Genomic DNA, 26,066 nt, shown 5'->3' on the forward strand with positions numbered 1-26,066 from the left:
AGCCAGGGATGCCTGGCTCCGGTCCCCGGGGCGGAGGCGAATCCCTCTTCTCGGTGGCGGCTCTCCCGGTAGCCACCGCCTTACCGCGCGCCTTGCCCCTAGCAGGCGCAGAAGAGCTGACACCATTCCCACCAGTCATTAAAGAAAGAGAAGATCTGGGGAAAAGAAAAAAGGGAACTGTAGAAAGGAAGTACCTGGTACTCCTCCTCAGAAAATAACCCTAGTAGTGACGGGGTTACCGGAAATGGAGACGGAAAGCGAACGGAAACGAGAAGGCAAGGAACGAGAAGGCAAAGATGACTATCGTACTCAAGAAGCCAAAGAGTGGAAGAAAGCAAAGTGAATGAGGAGAGACGCGGGAGAGAAAGAGAAAAGGGCTTTTTCCCCAAATTTCAAGCCACGTGTCAGCCTAAGGGCACGCTTACAACACATTAATTGCAAGACCATCATTGCATAACCGTCATTTCCCTTAACGCGCCACTTGCACGTTTTCGGAAAATGAACATTTACGACACATGGCATCTCAACAGGCAGACGTACGCGAAAGGTCACTTTCCCCCAACGAGCTCGGTCTTAGCACCTCGACCTACGGTCTTCGGAGCTCGACGGGCTAGTGTACTGTCCGTACTGCGAAGCCGAGCTCCGAGCTCGGCATCACAGCACAAGAAGAGGTCGGGCACGCGCTACGCGACTTCAGCTCGACATTTAAGCAGATCATAACCAATCTTGAGGGATCTCGCTTCGGATGAGATCCACTATCTAATCTTATCATATCTTATCTCAGGCCCAAGGCCCAAAGCAACACTAAATCACACCAAGGTACGTGCATTACTTATACGAGATTCATACTCATACAAACCCTAACTTTAGCATCGAAGTCTCTTTTGCAGGTACCACTCCCATCTTGGAACACAAGTGTACCAGCGAAGGAGGCTCACCGATCTTACCTGGCAGATCAGCTCTACAACAGATTTCCGGTAAGAACAAATAAATAAATGTTTTACTAACCCATTTTCTTCTGGATATATATATATATTTTAAAATAATGCTGAGTTCATTTTTTTTTTACAGTTTTTGAATTCATATCTTATGAATATAAAAAATGGTAAAAATTGAATAACAAGTTTTTTAGTTAAAAAATTAGACACAAAGAGACATTCATTTCCTCTAACTTCTTTTATGTAGAGATGTCAGTGAAATAAAGTAGATATGAGTAATAATTTTTTGTCGCCCACTCTGACACATAAATATTTGTTAGTCTCCTTATTCATGCTAGTATTTGTGTATTTTTCTTAATATTTATTAATAGTCATAAATATTTATGAATATTTATTTTAAAATAAGTATAAAAAATATATCTATACACGTTATCATAGAGCACTTTTTATACTTTTTTATTTTATAAATAAGCATATTGAAGATAAAGTAAAGATAAATAAAAAGTAAAACATTCGCATTACATATAAAGTTTCGCATGGTAAAATACAAGATTAAATATAGCTACGAGCCTACAAGTGATAAAATCGGTAACCAGATTTTGTATTTTAACATATAATGATATGTAATACTTACATCTTTTAAATAAAGGAGTGTAATTTATTTTAATAATATTAAATTAAATAGATTACATTATATATTTAATCTCGTGATATAAAAAAAACATATAATTTACTCTGAACTTTAAAGTAACATTTTTTTAATGAAAAATAATGGGCATGCTGCATGAAGCGGATAGTTGTTCGGTTTATTTGTTTGACAAACCCACAGGAAGTTCTATACCAAATGCTAATGTGATATGGTATCATATATAATATATATTTTTGTACCAGTAGGCACCTCCTCGGCCGGATCATATGCCGAAACAAGCACCAAAACCGAAGACACCACTCCTTTAGCCTTCGTCTTGGCCGAACCACCTCTTCGGCCTCAGGCCGAACCGAAGCCATTCCACGCTTTGAGGGCAACCACATGCATCTCCCACGAAAAACAAGCAAACGTCTCAAGCAAGGCATTCAAGTAGCTCAAGACACCCTTTCGGCCCCAAGTCAGGCTGAATACCCCTTTGGCGTCAAGCTAGGCCGAATACTCCCTCGATTTCTATTTGGCCCGAACACCCTCTCAATCTTGATAGTGATAAAAATGAATCTTGGAGAAGAATAAAACAAGTACCCAAGGGAAATGCGCAAGAGATTCCTCGGCATGAAGCTTGGCCGAATACCTCCTCGGCACCAAGCTTGGCCGAAACCACACCAAAGACTCCTCGACATGAAGCTTGGCCGAGTACCTCTTCGGCCATAAGCTGGGCCGAACCCCTCTTCGGCATTGTGTTTGGCCGAAGACCCAAAAGAGGGATAGCACGATGAACACGTGGCAAATTAGATATTTGTTATACAATAATTATCACGACTAATTAAAAGAGATTAAGGTTAATCTAAGGATTACCCATCTTCTAAGACAGAAGGCCCACCAGGCCCAGACATGTCACTATAAATACACAGGTGATGGGACATAAATGAGGTATGCTTTTATCCAATATATAAGTCTTTATTGCTCTATACCGAATACTTACTTGATCGTTAGAGTGCCTTTGCAGGTACCCTCCCACCATTTGGGGATACTATTCAGTCGACACCGAGAACTTAGAAGACCGTTTGGAAGAACTAACAGGAAAAGTGTTTCTAGACAAAAACAATTTTCATTAAAAAGTTTGAATTAACCTTTTTAGTGCCTATGATATGAATCAACTAGCACCATAAAATAAGATTAAGAATTGAGGACCTCAAAGAAAAAGATTAACACTTGCGCGGTGTATGTGTATGTCCAGTCAATATTCATTCAAAAGTTGTCAAACATAAAGGAAAAGGTTTGGTTGCCAAAGCATGTCGGCTCTCATAACAAAAGTGAACTGAGTACGTGTTATTCTAGTTCCACAGTATTTTAACAATTTTAATTTGGTCTAAAAAATTAATTTGACACTTAATTAACATATATCTACTGTCAATTTTTTATACCACTTGAAGTAAGCTTGCTCGAGATGAATATTTAATGAATTACTTATTAGAATTTTAACACCAGATTAAAATTCCATATTTGATGCTAATTATTTAAAATAATTATTAATTAACTAAATATTTAAAATATTACACAAATAATATATTAAACTTAAATTCTTTAATTTAATTTAATCTCCTATGCGTTCTTATCTTTTCCTTTCAATTATGTTGTCCTCTTTTAACTTTCAAAAGGAAAAGTATAAACTATAATTTATTCACTTGGACAGTGCCATTACTGAATCTTAATTAATTACTATAATGCAGGTGGACCTTGTTTGTGTTCATTAGTTTCTAGGCAGTTGAGTTTGATTTGAACATAAACAATCACCTCGAGTAATTCATGCTTATCCGCCTCTTGCAACTTTATCTTTTGAAGATTAAATTTCAAACTTTTCTTTTGCTTCCACAAATTTTGTTGGTTATTCTTTACGCATACAACGAAAATAGTGGTAAATAAAATATAAAAAAAAAAAATCTTTTGGTAACTAACTAACCCCATAATCATCGAGGCACTTAAATCAAAATATGAGGAGTTTTGATGATTATCCAACTTTCACCTATAATGGGTGACCACTAATCGCTAGACATGATGACAAATATTAAGGTGGACCCGGGAAATCAGGCTGATAATTATACTAAAATAGTTCTGTATGATTCATAAATAATTATATCATTTTAAATAATTGGAAATTTAATTCGTACGTAAGCCATGTATACGAAAGTGGGTGATGATTATTGAAGCACAAATAAATTGAACACAATTCTTAATTTGTATTTATATTTAAATATATTTTTATTTCTGTAATTTTAAGAAATTTTATTTTAATTTTTAAGTCATCAATGACAAATTAATAGTATTAATTGGATTTAATGTGATATTTTTAGTATGTACATTTTAAGCAATAATATTTAATAAATTTTTTAATAAAATTTAATTATAAGTATTAAAACAAGATTTTTTATATTATAGAAACGGAAAAGATCCGTTTAAAATTTAAGAAATTAAAAATAAATGTACTTTAAATTTGAGATACTAAAAATATATTTAAATTTATTTTCTTATTATATTTATATATTTTTTTATCATACATGTCATCATTCAACATCTACCATTTTGGTGTTTATTTTATTGCATGAAAAATATGTATAAAAAATATTATCTTCTTAAATAAATTTGACTATTTAAAAAAATTATTTAATTTTTAGTCAAAAAATATTTCTCATTAAAAAATGTGATGTACATACGATAATTTATAAAACATTTGTTATATTCATCTTTATCTCATCATTTATTATATCATCTCACATTTTTTTCCTCTTAGTGATAAAATTTAATGTATACTTTGTTATACAAAATAACATTTCTAAAAGAAGTAACTACCTTTTTGTCCATATAATTTGATAAATTTTACTTTTAATTTTTGTAGTTTAATAATTTTTCATTTTAACTCTTATACATACAATTTATTTTATTCTCTATAATCATATACACTTTTCTTTTAGTCCCTACGACATAAATTAAGAGAATAAAAGTAATATTATATTGAGATTAAAATTTTGATGTAGTGACATACTCGCACTAAAAGAATAAAAGAATAGGTGAGAGTATATTAGCATTTCTATATATATATATATAAAAGGTATCATTGTCGCTTATGTGAAGATTTTGTGTGAAAACAGTTGTGGGACCTGAACTTGAAGCATATCTGGTCTACGAGTAAAGAAAGTCCAAGTTTGTCTTCTGCAAAGTCCGAGCGAAAAGCAAAATGGAAAACAAGGAAGAAACTGTGTTTTGTGTGTGGGTTGTAAATTGTAATCATAAGTTTCTGACCGAAAAAGAACTTGTTAATGCAGCAATAACATATATATATTACAAAAGCTGAGTGGATGCTGATTTTATATATACATGCATATGGTGCATGCATAGCGAATAGCGAAAGAGGGAGTTGGGACATATTTAATTATTTATGTTGTTGAAAGTGGTTACCATATATAAAGTGATTGAAGCAGCCCTAGGTAGCTTAAGGAGTTTGAGGAGTAGGGTGGGTTGAGGCGAAGCGATTAACGAAAGCGAGAGCGTTGCTGGTGAGTTGAGCAACACGGAGAACCCTATCCTTGATGCCACCCTTGACGCTGGCAGAAGCGCCGAAGCCATCCAGACACGTGTTGCCATCGGTGAGGGCGGCGCTCACCCAAGTCTGAACGTTGCTCATGTGCCACACGAAGTCCTCTCCGGCGGGCCCACCGCTGCGGCCCAACTCCCTAACCGATTGCCTCAGACGCTCCACGCTGTCGCCCATGTTCTCCACGCAGTCTTGCACCGCCCTCCACTCCCTACCCTTCCTCACGCCTCTCGCTTTCGACATGTTCTTGACGAAGGACGCGGAGGATCGGGTGCGGGATATGGTCACCGACAAAGCGGCCATGGCCAGTTGCCGGTCACTTCGGCGGATGACGGTTGCGTAGGCCAACAGAGAGTGGACGCATAAAAGAGGGTAGCGAGTGGCCCTGCATGAGGTCTTGACGAACTCTTGGGGGTTTGGTTCGGCAATGGAAGATTGTGCGGTGCAGATGATGAGAAGCAGGAAAGCAAGGTTGAGTGCAGTGGTTGCCATGTTTCTCATAAGGATGCACATTTTTTCCGATGGCCTAACTTGTAGCTCCTCGCATTCGCATTCGCATATATAGCTCCTAAATATTACTTTCTTTTTTATTTCTCACTAAAATATGCGGTGGAATGCAACACATTACACAGTCACTAGATAGCTACATTTCTAAAATATGTTTACTAGAGAACGACCAAATTTATTTTGCTCATGCTCGCGTAATCATAAGACTATTCATCTGTAACTTTAGGGTTACCAATCAAAATAAATTACTGTTACTCTTTATAAATAAAAATATCATGTAATATGTTATTTTATATCAACAAAAAAAACATAATATAAATTATTTTTATTCAAAAAAATTGGAAAATGAAAAGTTTATTTTTAACTTCACTTGTGCTTGAGTAGCCCTAATAGAAAAAGTAAAATAAAAAATAAAACAAAACTGTAAAAAAAATCTAAATTTTACGAAAAATATTATGCAAGCTCTCAACCTTATTTCCGTTAATTATCTAACTTTTTTATATTTAATTTATATTGAAATAATATTATTTTTATTCTCTATAAAATAAAGATACTTTGATTTTAGTCACTTTTTTATTCTTTTAAAATTTAAAAAAAAATTATAATTTTTACTATTATGTGATACTTATTAATATATTTATTAAAGATTTAAGTCACCAATCCAAGTACTATATTCACAATTATCTATGATATTACCGTATAAATCTATGTAAAGATTCTTAAAAAAAATTGTTATCTATTTACTTTAAAATCAACATAGAAACTTTAAATTTTAGGGAGATGAAAATTAAATAAAATATTTTATAAAATCAAAATTAAAATTTATTTATTTTATCAAAAAAAAATTCCAAAATTTCGAAAGATAAAAAAATCAAAAATAAAAAATTCTTATTTTAATATAACTAAAATGTATTTAAAATTTTAATTTATTATTAATCCAATAAAATATATCTGATTATAATTATTTCATATAATTATTTATTTGAACGACTAAGGAAATAGCTCTATCGAAAGACAAGATGGGCTGTCAGTAAATACAGGTCTTATCAAATTTACAATTTTAATATGTTTCTGCATGTGATAAAAATTAGTATTCTAACCATTAGTCCAAAAGTTATTACTAAATAGTTTACAAAATTGTAAATAATTTAAAAATTAATATTCCATCATTTTATTATGTATAATATCCTTTTTAGAATATAAATATTTATGTTATCTAAACTTTAGATTACAAAAAGTATCAAGACAATGTTACTTTTTTAGTTTCAAATAATAAAATATTAAAATTATAATTTTAACAATAATATTAATTTAATGTTTAACGGCTCTCACTCATGGAGTTATTTTTAATAGTAAGATGTATTATTAAAATAAAAGTCATAATATATGAAAAATATTCAATATAAGAATTAAAATAACCTCACGAGTGCCGGACTTTTCTTTTTGTCCCCTTACCTTATAAATCACCAATAATATCACCTGTGTACTTGATGTTTTATATCAGCATTTTCATTTCGTTTTACTAATATTGACCAACAGTTTATTAGGAAGTTGTCAAAAAAAAGAAAAAGAAAAATAGTTGTCACATTTCAATGACTGTTATATATAAATGTGTGCTTTCGGAAATCAAAGCGGCACATGTTGACTTAATTAACGACTAAATTGTATATTAATGATAAAAGTTCACTTTGTAACTGATTTTAAGTTGCCAATGTAAACCCATTTTATCGCCACCACCAACACTTGGTTCATCCATCCTTCAAGCTCGTGCAGAATCGAACTACACAATTCTTAACAGGAAGTGTATATTGTGATTTTATAAGCAATTTTCATCAAAATTTCAACAAAAGATGCACAAGTCGTATTTCAAAATTTATAATTTGTTAGTTCTGATATTACAGTGGAGAAATCTGTTACCACAAATCAGAACACCCCAGTTCTTTATAATTGTTTATTTGATACAATTATCAACAACACAGTTTTCCAAATAATACTAGTAAAGTGGGAAAATAAAAAAAAGTACCATATGTGCACTAAACTGTAATGTACTTGAGAACAGCCCCGCGGAGCTTCTCCATGTATTCTGCAGCCTGTTTCTGCAACGCGGAATATAACATGCAAAACTTGTCATGAGGCAGAATACAAGCACTAATCTCAACACCGCTTACGCATCACACGTTCGTCGGTATCAGTGTATGGATATTCAACAATAAATCATGTTCCCACAATCCTAAGTCAATCATGTTTGTCTAGTTCTGTGGCACGAAAATATTCTTAATTCTCATTTGAATAAATTTCTCAATAAATACATATAGGAGAAAAAAATAAGAACATAAGCAAATTAAGTTTTTTCTATAAATTAAAACTAACTTATGTATTAACTAATTTTTATAAGTCCTCTTATTTAACTTCTCTAAAAGCTAATTTTAATTGATGAGAGAAATTTAATTCATTTATCTTCTTGTTTTCTTCTTCTAAGTGTTTATTGAAAAGTTTTCTCCAGACAGGACCTAAGAAGTGCCTTGACTTATTGGTTACAAGTGAGTGATAATGGGATTACTTTGCCTCAATAATGAGAATTCCATTCACAGGTTCTACTAACACATGGAAAAACATTCCCAACTGGTGGAGTATTATTTAGCTACCTGGTTGCCCCTCTGTGCACTTGCAATGTTTTCATCAAGAAGCGCCAACAAAGATCTATTAATTTCATTCCTTTCAACCATTTCCAGCAACTGCATTGAAGACAAATAAGAGCGAGCATAATTTAAATAAAACCAACAAATTTAGGAGTGGTAAACATGGCATACAGTTGCTTTTACATCCTTTGATGTCAAGATTTTGGTAAGGTTTTCCCTGGCTTTTATGAGTTCATCTTGCATCTTATCATAAGCTTCTGTATTACAAGATAGGATCATTGGGTGAGCTTATATATATATATATTGGTAAATTCATACACTTTTTTTTTTTTTCATTCCTTGGAATTGAATTGTTACAAACCTACTCCTTCTTGTATGGCTTTCTCTAGAGCCTCCAGCTCAATGAGTCTGTCCTCCATGAGCTGCAGAAATTAATAAATAATAACAATCAGTGTAAATTGTAAATGAGCAGATGCAGAAACCTATTCCTAATATTATCACCAGAAACCTGTGTTCTGTTAACAGCGAAGCGAAGCTGTCCTAACTCTAATTTGAGTTGCGAAAAGAATTCCTGATTCAAACTGCAGAGTGAGTTGAAATTGAATGAGACAAGTGAGGAGAGTTAAATCAAAAGGAAGCAATTAAAGGTTAAAAAGTGCGAACCGCGGTCTCATTCTTGCAATCTCAAACTCAATCTCCTGAGCCTCGGTGTCAAGCAAGTACTCAATGAGGTCTTGCGGAGTATCGGGAAGAACACGAGACTACCAAAACAAAAGGATGAATAGAGGAATAAAAAGAAATTGAAAAAGGATTCGTGGATTAGAAAGAGTACTTGTCGAAGGGATTGACGGCGTTCTTTCTCTTCACGGGCTTGACGTTGGAAGGCTTCGCGGGCCTCTGTATCTCTCTCGAGGCGCCTCTTTAACTCGAGCCTGGCGAGGTGGCCGGTTTTGGGTGGCCCAAGAACGCCTTCGGGGTCCTTTCTTCGCACAACAATTTTTCAAACACAGGTTGCAAGACTAGACAATAATATCGTAAGACAAGTAGTTGAGTTTAGTTAGTAGTTTACCCATCCAATACACAAAATTCTGTTGGGTCTGCGCCATTTCCAGTTGCTTCTTGTACCACAATCAGCGGCGGAACTCACACTTATTGTAGCAATGCCAAAGCTAAGAGTGGCCATTTAGATAATCGGATTCACCCTGCTCCGCCACTCGAAATACTCTCAACCTTGCAACTTCTTTCCCAGCATTATCCTTTCTAACTCGAAAAGGGTAACTCTGTAATTCACCCTCCCTGCCCTTGCATTGCTTTTGCTTCACTTTTTTTTCTTAAAAATGTTTTTCCATTGGGCTTTCCACAATGGGCTGGGCCATTCAATCTTCATGCTACTCGCTGTTCCTTCTTCCTTGTCACACCGGTGTCAAAGTTATTTATAGAGTTAATCATCCTACGTAAAGTTTTTTACACAGATAACCAATCATATTTTTTAAAATTATTTATTTTATTATTATTTCATTAAATAAGCAACTGAAATGTCACTATTAAAATATATGATTGGTTACAAGTGTAGAAAAATTTTACACTGGCAGTGTATAGATGATTAATTCTTATTTATATAGTTTAAGAGTTAATCACCTGTATACTGCCAGTGTAAAAAAATTTTACACTAGCAACCAATTATATCTTTTAGTTGTGTCATGTTACTATAAACATATTTACTTTCAACAATGACACAACACAATTAAAAGATATAATTAATTCTCAATATAAAACAAGTTTACCCTAAGAGTCTATAGGTGATGAAATGATAGTTTAATCACTCAATCAAATCATGCTCATTTCCTGTTTTCGTTAGTCCTAATCCTAAAGTTACCGTTTCCCCAATAAGTGCCACCCTTGTAACATTCTACATATAGGGATGAAAAATTACCTATATCAACGTATATTTGCAAATAAAATTCATTAAAGATAATAAATAAATAGTTTAAATAAATATTCACAATGAATATAAATATTTTTTTACTTAATTATAAATGAGATGGAAACGGATATGATAATAATATTACTTAAATAATTATATTTTTATTTTATATTTTTTATATTTCAAAAAAATTATCATTAATTATAAATTTAAAAATTAATATCAATTATTTATTTTTAATATTTTAATATATTTAATGTCAAATATAAACTTAATATTATTTATAATTTTTTTTAAATTTTTTTTTAAATATTCATATATATTTGTAAATATTTATAAAATTTATTGATACTTAATATTTGCATGAATATAAGATGAGTACGAAACGAAGTTTTAACTGACAGAATGAGTAAGGATAACCGTCCCATGGACCCATTCTCATCCTTAATCCTACGATTAATTCCTTTCCGTCTCGATCTTTTAATTATTCTGGCTCTTCCTTGTTAGTTTTAGCTTCTTATTTTTATTTTTTTTATATTAATCATTGATTTGATTTCTACTTGGACGAGAGAAAACAGGAGCTTGCTACGCACCTCAAAACAAGTCCCTAAAGATTTCATTTGAACAAAATCAACCAATCTATTTTTCAACATCGCCATCCTTGTTTTGACACCTTTAAGAGGATCCAACGTCAACCGCCATTTTTATATGCTAACTCTCGTTAGGTAATAAGTGGGATGGATGATGGGTTGCTAGGAATCAAAGAGAGAATCATTTTTTGTTTTATTTTTTGGTCCACAGAGAATCATCCAGTTTGAAGCTTGATAATTATTATAGCTACATGCAACCTAATTCTTAATATTAACTATTAAGTTGGAAACATATCGAATCTTATTATACGATCAGGATTAGAGGACGTGGCCTCTCGCCTCCCTTATTTTTTCTATAATTTGTTTCTCTCTCAGTTTCAAATGTTTCACGCGTGAAAAACTAAAAAAAATATATATGGAAAGGCAATTATACACACACATACTCTCTCTCTTTGTAACTGGAACAAATAAAAAAGGTTATCAAACTTGTTTATGAACATAATTCAATCAACTTGTATCATATTTTTAAGTCACACGTTAATAATGACAAATTTTCTAATATGCAAACAAAAAATTGAGACAGATAATTAAATTGAAGAGGCAAGCTGTAAACGAAAGATGAATTTAAGAAGAAAAAAAAGTGGTAGATTTTGTATTATGCGAGGACGTGGGGTTCTCGTCTTTCGATGAGTGGGTAGGAAAAGTGAAGTCAACGAGGCAATTTAGCTATAAATGAAAGTGGAAGAGAATGAGAAGGAGCAAAGATAGGAAGAAAATGTTAAGAATGGGTTGGGTGCTGGTGATGGGCATGACGATAATTAGCTTGGCAAAGGGGCAAACTGTGCCACTCTGCGCTCGGCAGCTATCTCCATGCATTGATTTCATGAACTCCACTAAGCCACCCGACACATGCTGCAATCCAGCGAAAGACGTATACGCGAGCCACAAAACATGTTTCTGCCAACTTGCATTAACTCCTGGTATACTTGAAGGTTTAGGTACCACTACCGATCAGGCTGTCCAACTTCTCCACTTATGCGGTCTCAACTTCACAGTCACCTCCTGCAAAGGTTCATTAATTTCCTCATTCCATTCCAACCCATCAATTCTTTCTCACTGCATTCTAGTTTCCTGTTACCTTCTACAGTTTTCTTTCTTTAAACCAGAAGGCAAATAAATTCATACTTCTCTTCATCCAAACATCACATTCAAATAATGAAATATGTCTCTCAAAATCCTATATATTCGCACTGTCTCATGTTTTTCTTTTTTAATCTCAATGTTTGTAATTTCTACGAAATGTTTTTCTTCTTCTTTGCTTCATAGCATATTTGAAAATATTATTTATCGTAATTTCAACTGTTTTAGAGAAAAAAAAAATGTCTGTATGCTGAAATTTGTGTTTGAAACTATAGTTGAAACTGTATGTTTGAATTTTGAAACATTAGCTGAAATTTGTAAATATTTATTTTTTAAAAATACTTTCACGTAATTTCATCTTAAAATTGATTTATTATGTAAAACTTTTTTATATCTAAACAAAAATAAATATCTCAAAATCAATTTTCAAAAAAAAAAATTAACAAACGATTTTCAAAAAACTTATTCAAATAAAAATATATTTTATAATTAATTAATAAAATGATTTTATTTTTAGAGCTTTTCTAGACACGCTTTAAATGCTATCCAGCCCTTGTTGTAATCACATTTTCAGTAAACAAAATTTTGATGTTAATATGTATTATCAATAAAATGATCAGCTATCAATTATGAATGAATAGATAATCGATTTCGATCCTGGAATTTTATTTTAGTTCTTTTTTTATTTTAATTTCAGCCTCTTCTTCGGCTCCGCCTCCATCGTGGGTGCAGCCCCCAGGTAAGAACACTCTCTATTTATTCATTTTTCACTTAATTGAATTTTTCACATTTTTTTTTTTGGTATTGAATGATTTTTTGTTAATTTTCATTTATTTATATTCTATGATTTTTTATTTAGTCTCTTTGAAACGATAGGGTAAACAGAGATTTTAATATATTTAAGAGAGTTAAATGAGAAACTTGTCATTAATATTTACTGATATTAAATGAAAAACAAAAACCACACTTCACGAAAAGAAGACTAAGAAAAAATATTTTAGGATGTATTTGTTCGGAAAAACTCAAAAAAATGAAAAACCAAATAAAATAATAAGAAAAAAAAATTAAGAACTAAAAAAAAATATCCTTTTCTATTTAATTTAAGAAATAGGTTGAGACTTGAGAGAAAAAAAAAACCTTGTTTTGTAAGGAAAGAAGAGGAAAAATAGCCCTAATATATTACTATATCTTTAAAATAGGATGAGATATAAAATAATTGACCTCTTGAGACAATTCAATAAACAGACTTCAAAAATTATAAATTACTAGCACTAAAAAATAAATTATAAAATACTTTATAAATTTTAAAAAAAGAATTAAAATTATTTGATATTTTGTTTTATTAATTCAAGTTAACTGAATTATCATATGATATGATTTAAATTAATGAAACTAAATAATTTTTAAATTTTTTTAAAATTTGTAAACTTATTACATTAATAATTTTTAATTCAATAATTAGGTTGATAAGTGTAGCAACCTCGGTCGCGACGGGACGGCGAAAAATAAATTGAAAAAGAGGGAGTCGCCACCAATGTTATTTTTTACGGAAAAACATTGGAAAAACCATAAAATAGAAAATAGTCTACGAAAACCAGAATTTTTAGTTCGGGAGTCGATTACGTATGAGGAAGGTATTAGCACCTCACAACGTTCGTCCTAAGACAATTACCTTTAATTAATTAAACTAATTATTTATAATTTATAAAATATTTATCTCACTAAAATTATCAAATATATTTTATTTAACTAATTTAAATTATGCATTGAAAAAAAAGTTAAAATTATTATTGTTATATAAAAAGGAGGATAATATATTTTTTTATTTTTTGGCTCGACAAGATTTAGTTCTTGTTCCTACGTATCTTCATGTGTAATGAAGAATCAGAGTCACGTAGTTCTATGGTAGAAAATATTTGTGTGTTCATATTTTTAATTAAATTTTATTTTTGTTAAATATAGGATTCTTGAACTGTCTCAGCTCATTCACCTAAAAATATAAAATTGACTAAGGTGTACACCAAAGTCAATTCATTAAAATTTTAATTATAATTATTGCTAGAGATGTTATGATGTAAAAAAAATTTGTTGGTTGAACATTTTTGTTTTTGGAGGAAAAACTTAAAGATAAGCTGTCACAACTTGTACTTTAAATTCAAAGGTTAAAAAGATGTCACATTTAATTAACCATTCCTCCAATAAAATTTTTGATACAATAATTTCAGATATTTACATTAAATATTGTAACACTATATTTTGATATTTAATCACATTTTGAATATAAATAAGAACTAATAGCAGATATTACTAATATATAAAAAAATGAATTTAATATATTCACAATTCTTCGCTACAGAAGTGGGTCTCTTTCTCTGGGTTCCCTCTGGTCCAAGGTGGAGATGTGTGTGGGAAGGGTGTGTGTGTGAAGGGAGCAACCTTATACTATCCAATCTACAAAACATAGCACATATGATAAAAAAATAAAATCCTTATATCCTAAAGTTCAAATTACACAACACATGTTTATATAATTCATGCATATGACAAACAACAAATAAGGAACATAAAAAAAAAAAGTGAGATAAACATTTTAAAAAATTATTAATTAGTTTAACTAATTATTATAGGCTTGACTCTCAAAAATATCCCCAGTGGAGTCGCCATCTGTAGCAACCTCGATGGCGACTCCCTCTTTTTCAATTTATTTTTCGCCATCCCGTCGCGACCGAGGTTGCTACAATATACCAAAATATTTTTTATTTTTTAATTATAATTTTCTTTTATTTTTCTTTTTTTATCTATTAATAGATTAAATTTGATTAATGCAATTCTTCTAAAATAGTAGTCTATTTCAATTTTGATACGTGATTATTTGATTTATTTAAGATGAAAAAATTATTTTATTAGATTTACATACATAAATTATAAGATTCAAGTAATGTTCAAATTAAAAAAAGGTCACAAATATAATAAATTTACATGAAAGTAATTTCCGTAAACAACCAGAAAACTGACAGGTTTTAGTATCAATTTATTAAATTATTTGTGAGACTCACTTTTCACATGACATGTTTATTTTATTTTATTTTTGTTTGAACACTAATCCTTATGTTGAATTAATGTACCAAAATTATAAGCGTTTAAAAGTTAAATTATTAAAAAAAATGTTTCAGCAATAAAAGACAGATTTTTCACATGCTAAAAAGTATATTGTAACCTACCTTAGCAGGATGTCAGATCAACTGATCACCATTTTTTTTTTTAAGAGTTATAGTAATATAGATAAAGTCTTATGTTATAACTCACTGATAATAAAAATAAAAATAAAAAAGATCAATCACCAATTTTCTCCATTGTAATATTTTTATCATTTTGCAGCAATGCCAGGAGCTGATGAAGGAGGGGCAGGCAAAGCTACATTTAACGGACTCTCCTTCGCATTGTTCTTATGTGCTTGCGTGCTGTTTAATTTGGAAGGTGGACCTTACCTTTAGAAAACCCCACTATATTGGAGTTGATAATATTTCTCCATTAGTGAGTGTTTGGGTCTATAAAAGAAATATGACTAGAGCATTCAAGAATAAAAAAATTGTCCTTATTTTACGGATTTTAATGTTTTAATGATTATTTTTTTAGTTTTCACTTTTTAGTATTATATTTTTTGGATATAAATTTTTTTTATATATTTTTTATTTGTGTGTAAGTGTGTAACTATTATAAGTACGAAATATTTTGGCCTCGTGTTTTTGAAAAATATTTTATTCATCTTTCCTCGTAGACAATCTTTTTTTACTATCCAGCAAAAATTACTTTTCCATATATATTTTTTTATTGAGAATAACTGATTAAGTTTAATAATTTCAAAATTTTACGCGGACCCTGCCAATTATGGGATATTAGTGTGAATGAATGTGTTTCTATTAAAGTCGGTAATTAAAAATTCAAATAAAAAAAATTGTATATAAATAAAGTGATATTCTTAATAGTTCAAGATTATTCTCTTCTTTATGTGCAATCAAATAAAGTGTAATGACTCTTTATTATTTATTTATATAATACTATGAAATATTATAAAACTCAACATTAAAAAAATTGTAATGACTTTTTATTTGATGTTATTATCGATATTATTGAAAATATAATAATCTTATAGTATTATATAAATAAATAATAAATAATCACTACATTTTATCGATTTGTATATAGAAGAGAGAGTAATCATAAATTATTAATGGTGTCACTTTATTTATATATAGTTAAATATAAAATGTTGATCAAGAAGTTAATAATGTTATTTATGCTTCAAAGATAAATAGGTAATTTCTTTTACAATTACAATTTCCTCTGTTTTATAATTTTTTTTATCTATGCTTCAAAGATCGATATGATTATTAAATTAGTTACAATTTACTAGTAAGATTTTGATTTGAAAAAAGTTAAATTTATGCTTTGATTATTAAAAATTATTTTTGCATATTCAAGTTAAGAAACATTCATTCCCCTTTTAATGACATTCCATCATTTTTTTTAAAATGAATATACAATCATATAATGTTCTATCATATACAATATTGAAACTATTGAAATTTATTTATTAATTTTTTAATATAACAAACTCGACTTAATGAGAAGTTATTTTCAATTTTTTTTTCTCGTATTTTAATACCTAAAATGATACATTTTTTCTCTCAAGTCTTTTATCTCAAACTATAACTTGAAAACTTTTTAGTTTTAATAATCATTTTCAATTTAACGTCAAATAACAACATATCATCGTATGATATCACAATTAGAATAAAAATATTTTTACATACATATAAGAACAAAAAGTGTTTATTGAACTTCTCATATTATTGATTATGTGTTTGTTTTAAACCATCTAATCTAAACTTACAAACCTTGTGTTATTGTTTTGATATAATTTAATCTTTTGGTTCTTGATGTAATTTTTTTATTGATCCATGATGTTTGTGTTTTCTTTTAACAAATCATTTCATCTCATAATCATTTTATAATCTGTTTTATACTTATTAACAAAACAACTTTTAAAGTACCAACAATTTTATACTTTCATTTTGTACATTATTTATACATATTAGTTACGTATGTTTGAGCATATGAAAATGTATATATTTTCAACATTTTTATTATGATTAAATCTAAAAAATATATTTTTCTCATAAAAATAATAAACAAATAATAATAATAATTGATTTTTTCATTGGATCATGTACAAAATTTGATCACATAACAAATACCAAATAAATTTGATCATACGTTGTATAATTAGAAACAATCACTAAAACAATATTATTAATATATGTAACTAATTAAAACATAAATGTTACAAAATAACAAATCATTTTTTTTCTAAATAGCCTTTTAATTGCATATTAGATATTATTATCTATTTTTATTTTTTTACAATATTTAATTTCTCATTTTTTTAATATTTTGTAAATTGTTTGACACGGAGATCAAATAACAATTTTGATATACAATTAAAGAGAATGTGACATGCCTATATTTTTTACAGTTTTTAATTAATTTGATTTTACTATCTCATTATTTTCTCAAACAAATTGTTAGTTCATCTTTAAAATATTGTCAACCTCAAGTTGTTCAAAGAATATTACAATCCTTGTGTTTATTGTTAGTTTCATCAAGGAATATGAATTTTGATGCATTAACCAAATTAATTTCATAAACAACAAATTCATTGTAACAATAAAATAAAATAAAAAATTATTTTTAAATTGTTAGAAAATAGCAATAAATAAAAAGGAATGAAAAGAGAATACTGTCTCGTGACAAAAACCTTTGTCTTGAAAACAAATAACTAATAACTTAATTGTATCCTATCCTTTCTAATTGACTATAACTAATTACACAAATTGACGAAGGTATATGGGTCTCTTGATGTTTCTCTTAGGCCTAATAACCTTGTATGATTTCTAAAAATAATTAAGTTTTATTTTATTAATTATAAATATATATATATATATATATATATATATATATATATATTATTTGAGAATGTAAAATTTTTAATACATAAAGATAATGTGACGGTTAAGTGTCGATGAGATTAAGGATAAAAGGCTAAAAAATTATCTTCGGTATTTTGACAATTTATCTTTAATTTTTACATATCATATCTGTTAAATTGACACATCAATATCTTTCACTCATTCTTGGGTGCTAAAATTTGTTAAATTAGGCATGTAAGAAATGCAACTATTAAATTTTCTAATAATTTTAATATATCAATCCTTCTCCACCTCTCTTTTAATATATAACTTCCTTTTCTCTCTAAATTTATTTATTTTTAATTATTTATAATTCTCCTCTTAATAATTAAATCTATTAAAATAAATAAAATAGAAATTGTTAATCATAAAATAAACTAAAATCGCTATTATCTTTGTAATTAATTATTATTAATTATTAAAAAAATCTTAGGGTATTAAAAAAACATTACTATAACTACATTGATTAAATGTTATCTTAATGTTTGTATATGATTTTATTATACTTATATGTATATTATTTTTATTTTGGTAAATTTAAAAATATTTTGTGAAAATAATAATTAAAATATTTATTTAAATATATATTTTATTTAAATGTAAATCAAGAGATAAATTGTTAAGGGAAACAAGTGTTTATTTAAAGTTTATAACATAAGAATGAATCTTGGTGTAATATTCACATCTCTAAAAAATGTTAATGTAAATGATAGTTTGGTAATATAATATTTTTAGAAATTAACAAAATTTTAACGAGAAATTTTCAAAATGAATAAAGTATACACTAGAATTTCTCGAGAGAAGAGACAATAATTTTTAACACAATAAGTCATAATAATTTAATATTCTTATCCTTTAGGAGAGGAAAGTATATAATTTACTTAGTTATTTAATTAAATATTTTGTTAATAAGATTAAAATAAGAGAAAAGTACTATCCATCAAATTGCCCAAATTAAAAACTATATTTAATTAAATTAATTAACACATAATTTGTCTAAGTAATTAAGATAATTAAGTATAATTTATTTATTTAATTAAATATAATCAACACATAATTTTTTTTTATAATTATATTATTGATAAAAATTATCTATCCATCTTGTTTCGAGATCTTACTTAAAAAATTTGAGACAAATTCCATTCATCCAAATGAAATGTCGGTGAATAAACTATATTTAGTAGAACTTTTTATTACATATTTACAAGGATTTCCAAATGCATATTAAACTTGATTTATTTTCCATAAAAATTAATTAAAATCTTAGGGTTATTGATAATAAAAATATAATAACATAAAATATACAGGAGCACAAAACTTTTAATATAAAAATTTATAAAAATTATTTTTATGATAAATAAATAATTATGATTTTTAATATATATCTTTATATTTGATGTTAAAAATTAAAATTATTATTAAATAAATAATTTAAAAATAAAATAAAATTGAATGGATAATAAATTAAAAATTAAAATATAACGATTTTAATTATGGTTTTTTGTTTGTAATAATTTTTTTTATTCTGATAATCAATTAAATAGTCTTCGAAACAAGAGAATTGCTTAAATTAAAGGAAGTGTGGTGATTTAATTTTACGCAAATAAGTAGTATGTTAAGTGTAATTAATGATTTTTAATTAAGCATAGCTAAGATATGCTATTTTTAATTACTTATTCATTACCGAAATGAAATAACTATGCTTAATAATATGTTAGAAAAATTTATATATTTACATATATTTTCAAATTCATATAAAATATAACAATATTTAAATTTTATTTTATTAATAATGAAAATAAAAATTACTGTATAAAACTGTATCTATTTGAAAAGTAGTCCAACTATGTCACTCTGTAAAAAGTACTCTCATGCTCGATCAAGATATAATAAATATGCATTAAATGTATCCACAATCTCCTTTACCTTATTACATGTCCAACTATTTTAATTTACGATAATCTTGTTGGATTTTGAACTTTAGGGTTTTGGTTCACTATTACATGATAGGTAATATGTTGTTAATGGTGGATTATCTCTTTATTAAGTGCTGCTAAGTTTATTAGTCTTGGTGTTGGGGTAAACAGGTTGCTTTTGGCTCGGTCTTTTATATATGTTATTCTATTATCAATTAATTTTTTTTATTCATTATTTGGAGCTATAAGTGTTACGGTCATGTTTGTCTTAATAACACATCTCATTTCAAATTAAAATTTACTATAATAATTGAAATGTATTTAAATTAAATAAATTTTTGTTATCTCAAGTAAATGTTTATAAAATATATTTTTTAATAATTGATTGCATAATTTTTGTATGTATTAATTTACTTGTTTATTGATTATATTTGACTGCAATAATTATATTGATTTATATTTAAGGTTATAACTGACTAATTATGTAATAATTATTTTAGTATTTGATTGATTTTTTTATTCAATCAATGTTAGATTAATTATGCTACTTCTCTTACAAAAAATTATATGTTATTAATTTTTTTCAATAAATTTTTTCATCTTCCTCAAAGAAAACTACAAAATAACATAATACAGTTATAACACACTTAAAAGACATACACAACAAACTTATATTGAGTTTGTACCAAAAACAAGTCTTGTACCAAAAAAAAAAACTTATACGTACTTGGTTAACTGGATTTTATATAAATAGAGACAATATAGTTCTGACCACTCGAGAAAAAGAGCATGCATAATATAAGGTATAACACATCACAATATGTCAATACTCAATATTATTGCCATCGTTTTAAATAGCGGAATTAATATCTTGATATACATACATATTTAAAGTCATCGGTAAGAAAAATTTCATACAAGGATTAAATATTATATATGAAGTAAAATTAATATTAAAATTATGTTGATATTTTTTTTTTATAATAATTATGTGTTAATATTTTTCAGTATAAATTAACAATTTAAAAAAATATATATATAGCTCGTAGTATTACTATTTATATCCATTACTAAGCTAAGTCGCTAATTTTATCTATTTCATAAAACAATTTAAAATTAAATAGACATTAATTACTTAATACTATATATAATTTAAATTTAAAATATGAACATCATAAATATTTTTATATCATAAATTTATCTTAAAAATTGCATATTGATGATATTTATATATCTATCATGGAGTGCGTGAATTGATTAATGCATAGTTATTTCCAGTTTAATTCGCAATCTTAAGTTCAATCATATTAAATACATTATCAGTTCAAGTAAGATTCTCATCAATAAAAAAAATACTTATAATTCATACAAAAATCTTAATATATTTCTTTTTTTTAGGAAATAAGATTAGCTCTTATCATTGATAAATTGCTGAAGAATACAACTTTGGATACAACCGAAGTCAAAGACTAGCTTGAGATTTTGTTACTCTAACAAGTGTATCATTACTTAAATTTTAATTCTTTAGCAATATTTTATTATTTATATTTATTAAAATGTTACTATATATTAAATAAATAGGTTATTTTGTAACATTTTAAAAAAATATTATTATAGATAGAGTAATATTTTTTATTTCAATATTATTCTTTTCAATTATTTTCAAAATCAAGTCTCATATCGAGTAAAAAAAATTTCATATAAGTTATTTTGCAACATTTTTAAAAAAAATAAAAAATTGTTACTATAATTGTTTCTAAAATCAAAGTCCCATAGAGTAAAAAAATATATATTTCTCTTATCTCTAATTGTTATCCATAATTAAAGTCTCACATCGAATAGATTAATGATTCATAAAGAGTATATATAATCACATAATTATACTTAAAATAAATGAAATTTGATATTTTATATATAATTAGTGGTGACTAATTAAGAATGTCTTATCCTAAAAAATAATTAAGAATGTCTTTAATCTTCCCTTAAAGAAGTCCTAAGAATTTAGGAGACATATAAATATATAATAATTGATAGTGATATCTAAATTAAAATTAATTATCATTTTATAAAATTAACGAAATCTTAACATTAATATCATTAAAATGTTACAAAAATACTACTTTGACAACATTTTTTAAATGTTGTCTAATTATATAAAAATGTTATTAAAATTTTTTAGCAACATAAACTATATACAATATTTGATAATATATTGCTAAAATAAATTAGTAATATTTATACATAATTAAGTATCATTTTCCAAATATTATTAAAAATTATTTGTATTGTAGTATTAGCTACTGTAATATAATAGTGATATTGGTAGCGAGTTGATATAGCATATAGACGATTTTTAATTTGAATTTTAATATTGTTATTATAATTTTGATAGATAAAAAAATATATTATAATACTAGTAAGTATAATTTGGAAATCTGTCTTGATTGATCATACTAACACTTTTTATTGATAGGCACACTCGTTCTAACATCTCCTTTTAACCGGAGTAAGGGAAAGGATGCTTGCTGTTTCCACAAAAGAACGGCATATAAGTCAAAAAAAAAAAAAAAAGGAAGGTTGGCAACTACCCTTAACCTAAGCTGAAGGTGCCATGCAATAAAATGCTATATTAAAGAGTCGCATGATGGATCCATCAGAAGGATATGTATACATCACGAGGTCTAGTTTTTTGTGATGACTATAATTGGATGTGATCTCGTTCGCAAGGAATGAATCTATTGGCCTTTTCCTTTTCACAAATTCTACTCTTACAACTAAATGTTGAGTACGGCAAGTTACCACACATATACACATTATTGTCCATTTTGAGTTCAAGTCTTCATAGTTTTTTTTTTTTTACATTATCTAAAAGGTCTTTCAACCAATGAAGACAAGTGTGTATATAAACTCATATCTATCTCTTGTTTAAATGATATGAGACTTTGCTTGCATCCCAACACTAAAAGAGATAAATCAAATATCCAATAAAATAAATAATACTATAAAAAAAACATGGATAATAAAGAATAACATATATAGGTTTCATTTATTTATAATTATTCTATGTTAGTTTTGTTGTTAACCTTGTTACCTCTCAATCTCACAGTAACAACAAGTTCACATTGATTCCGTGTTAAAGAAATTTTTACGATGCAAGTAAAATTTAATGTCATTAAAATAAGTGAACATGAGTTTATATACACATAGTTATCTTTATTGATTAAGAGATCTTTTAGATGATATTCAGAAAAAATTTTGTCATGACTTAGATTTAAAGTGAATAATATCTCGATATACTATATAATTTTTGTTTGTCAAATTAGCCTATTTAGGTATATTGGATCATACATAATATATAATCAAAGGTCAATTACATTAAATGTTAATTAGCAGGGCACTTAATAGGATTTTTCAATTTGTAATAATTTTTCTTGGATAATGCTAAATAAATCCGTTCATTTTAGTAGATTATTTACATTTATTTTTAAACTAGTACGATATCCGTGCCTTCACATAGGTGACGAAGACACGGTTGCATCCATATTGTATGCATATTTTAAATTTACTAAGATGATTTGTATTAATAATATTGTTGTTTATATAAGTAATCTATTAATTAAAAGATGCAAAAGTTGTAAAAGGAGATTTTGAAATTGGTAATATATTTAAATGTATTTGTAATGGTTATGTAGTAACCCAATTTCGTCCGAGAAATATTAATTTTGTTCTTAAAAAATAGCAAAATAGGTATATACAAAAAAGAATAAAAAGGACAAAATTTCAAGCCCGGAACGGGCCGTTCGAACGGGCCGTTCCAACTTTCCAAAAGGTACTAAGATTGCAAGCCCGGAACGGGCCGTTCCCAATCTGGAACGGGCTATTCCAGCTTTCCTAAAAGCCCTAAAATTTCTAGCCCGGAACGGGCCGTTCCAAAACTGGAACAGGCCGTTTCAACCTTCCAAAATACCTCTAATTTTTGGCCCAGAACGGTCCGTTCCCACAACTGGAACGGGTCGTTCCCAAACTGGAACGGGTTGTTCCAATTTTTAAAAAAGACCTACAGTTTTTACACCAGAACGGCCGTTCTGGAACTACCAAAATACCTAAATTTTTTAGCCCGGAACGGGCCGTTCCCAAACTGGAACGACCGTTCCGAAAGTGGTCGTTGTGAGTAAAATTGTCACCCCGGAACGGGCCGTTCCGGATTCAGAACGGGCCGTGCCAGTCCCTCCAGAAAGTCTATAAATAGACCCTACCCACACACACACCCACACACACATCTCCACCTTGGACCAGAGGGGACCCAAAGGAAGAGACCAACAAGTTACCGCTACTGTAGCGAAAAATTGTGAGTATATTAAACTCATTTTTTTTATTTATTTTTATATCTGTTGGTAGTTCTTATTTAAATTCAAAATGTGATTAAATACCAAAATATAGTGTTACAATATTTAATGTAAATATCTGAAATTATTGTATCAAAATTTTATTGGAGGAATAGTTAACTAGATGTGACATCTTTTTAACCTTTGAATTTAAAGTACAAGTTGTGACAGCTTATCTTTAAATTTTTCCTTCAAAAAACGAAAATGTCCAACCAAGAAATTTTTTAATCACAACATTTATAACAATAATTATAATTACAATTTTACCGAATTGACTTTGGTGTACACCTCGGTCAATTTTATATTTTTAGGGTGAATGAGCTGAGACAGTTCAAGAATCCTATATTTAACAAAAATAAAATTTAATTAAAAATATGAACACACAAATATTTTCTACCAAAGAACTACGTGACTCTGATTCTTCATTACACATGAAGATACGTAAGAGCAAGAACTAAATCTTGTCGAGCCAAAAAATAAAAAAAAATATTATCCTCCTTTTTATATAACAATAATAATTTTAACCTTTTTTTCAATGCATAATTTAAATTAGTTAAATAAAATATATTTGATAATTTTTGTGAGATAAATATTTTATAAATTATAAATAATTAGTTTAATTAATTAAAGGTAATCGTCTTAGGACGAATGTTGTGAGGTGCTAATACCTTCCTCATACGTAATCGACTCCCGAACTCAAAAATTTGGTTTTCGTAGACTATTTTCTATTTTATGGTTTTTCCAATGTTTTTCCGTAAAAAATAACATTGGTGGCGACTCCTCTTTTTCAATTTATTTTTCGCTGTCCCGTCGCGACCGAGGTTGCTACAGGTTACAATGGAGATCAATTCCAAATATAGTTTAACGAACATAAGATACAATATACACTACAAATAATCCATATTTATGTTAAACGTATATACATTAAAGATATATACACAACTAAACACATTTTTATTATAATATATTAATATTATAATAGAAGTGTACCAAGTTTACAGCTACAAAGACAAAACATTGACATTTGTGAATTCTAACATTGCACTTAACAAATTTCATTTTATTTAGTATAACATCCATAGTTAAAAATGACACATAAATAGTCAAAACATGTAATTTTATGACACTAAAATTTAGGATTTATCAGTTGAATTTAGCTCCACCTAATATGTTTGGAGTGCATCTCACATTCCATATTAAATGTTGAAATGGTAATTCATGCATCTACTAGAACATTAAGAGATTAACAAGTATATATTAACATGAATTGTACTTATAATTTTAAATAGAAAAAAGAGATATAAAAAGATATACACAAAACACAATATTTATTATTTAAGAAACTAAAATAAAATTAAATATGAGATGACACCATGTCATTTTTACTTCTTTTCTCCAAAATCATAACAAACTAAACATAATAAATGATGTAAGAAAATTTTTAACATCAACAACAAAGTAAAAAATCAGAGTTCCCTCGTTAAATATGTCATCCCTTACTTGTCTTCCCCCAAAACTAAAAAAGAATTAACAAACAAAATTGTAAAAAATGGGTACCCTCGTCCCGACACATCATGCTTACTTTTTCTTCCTCCAAAATTGTTAAAAAATCTAAACATAATTGAGGAGATGCATGAATTTTTATAAACTTTTTTGCTATGCAGTTTGATACTCATGAATAAAATTATTGAATTTTATAATAATTATTTTTAAAATTATATCTAAGATTATTTTTACATGCAATTAATTGTGTGAAATTT

At 28.0% G+C, this 26,066-nt stretch overlaps 3 protein-coding genes across 3 annotated transcripts; 1 reads left to right on the top strand and 2 right to left on the bottom strand.

The window, feature by feature from the left end:
- Nucleotides 1-4,876: 4,876 nt before the first annotated feature.
- Nucleotides 4,877-5,851, bottom strand: LOC109799843 (pectinesterase inhibitor 9). Its single transcript, XM_020360481.3, has one exon. The coding sequence runs from the start codon at nucleotides 5,687-5,689 to the stop codon at nucleotides 5,075-5,077; it is 615 nt and encodes a 204-aa protein (XP_020216070.3). The 5' UTR covers nucleotides 5,690-5,851; the 3' UTR covers nucleotides 4,877-5,074.
- Nucleotides 5,852-7,521: 1,670 nt separating this feature from the next.
- Nucleotides 7,522-9,622, bottom strand: LOC109801238 (dimethylallyl, adenosine tRNA methylthiotransferase). Its single transcript, XM_020362258.3, has 8 exons — nucleotides 9,392-9,622; nucleotides 9,155-9,301; nucleotides 8,986-9,083; nucleotides 8,831-8,903; nucleotides 8,684-8,744; nucleotides 8,494-8,579; nucleotides 8,329-8,418; nucleotides 7,522-7,779 (listed from the first exon to the last, which is right to left on the bottom strand). The coding sequence occupies exons 1-8, from the start codon at nucleotides 9,503-9,505 to the stop codon at nucleotides 7,717-7,719; spliced, it is 732 nt and encodes a 243-aa protein (XP_020217847.1). The 5' UTR covers nucleotides 9,506-9,622; the 3' UTR covers nucleotides 7,522-7,716.
- A 1,883-nt stretch (nucleotides 9,623-11,505) lies between these two features.
- Nucleotides 11,506-15,750, top strand: LOC109800548 (non-specific lipid transfer protein GPI-anchored 30). Its single transcript, XM_020361328.3, has 3 exons — nucleotides 11,506-11,906; nucleotides 12,674-12,715; nucleotides 15,355-15,750. Exons 1-3 carry the CDS (start codon nucleotides 11,585-11,587, stop codon nucleotides 15,468-15,470), a joined length of 480 nt encoding a protein of 159 aa, XP_020216917.2. The 5' UTR covers nucleotides 11,506-11,584; the 3' UTR covers nucleotides 15,471-15,750.
- Nucleotides 15,751-26,066: the final 10,316 nt, after the last annotated feature.

This window comes from Cajanus cajan, chromosome 11 (assembly GCF_000230855.2).
Source record: "Cajanus cajan strain Asha chromosome 11, NIPB_CcT2T_4, whole genome shotgun sequence".
Classification (NCBI taxonomy): Eukaryota; Viridiplantae; Streptophyta; class Magnoliopsida; order Fabales; family Fabaceae; genus Cajanus; species Cajanus cajan.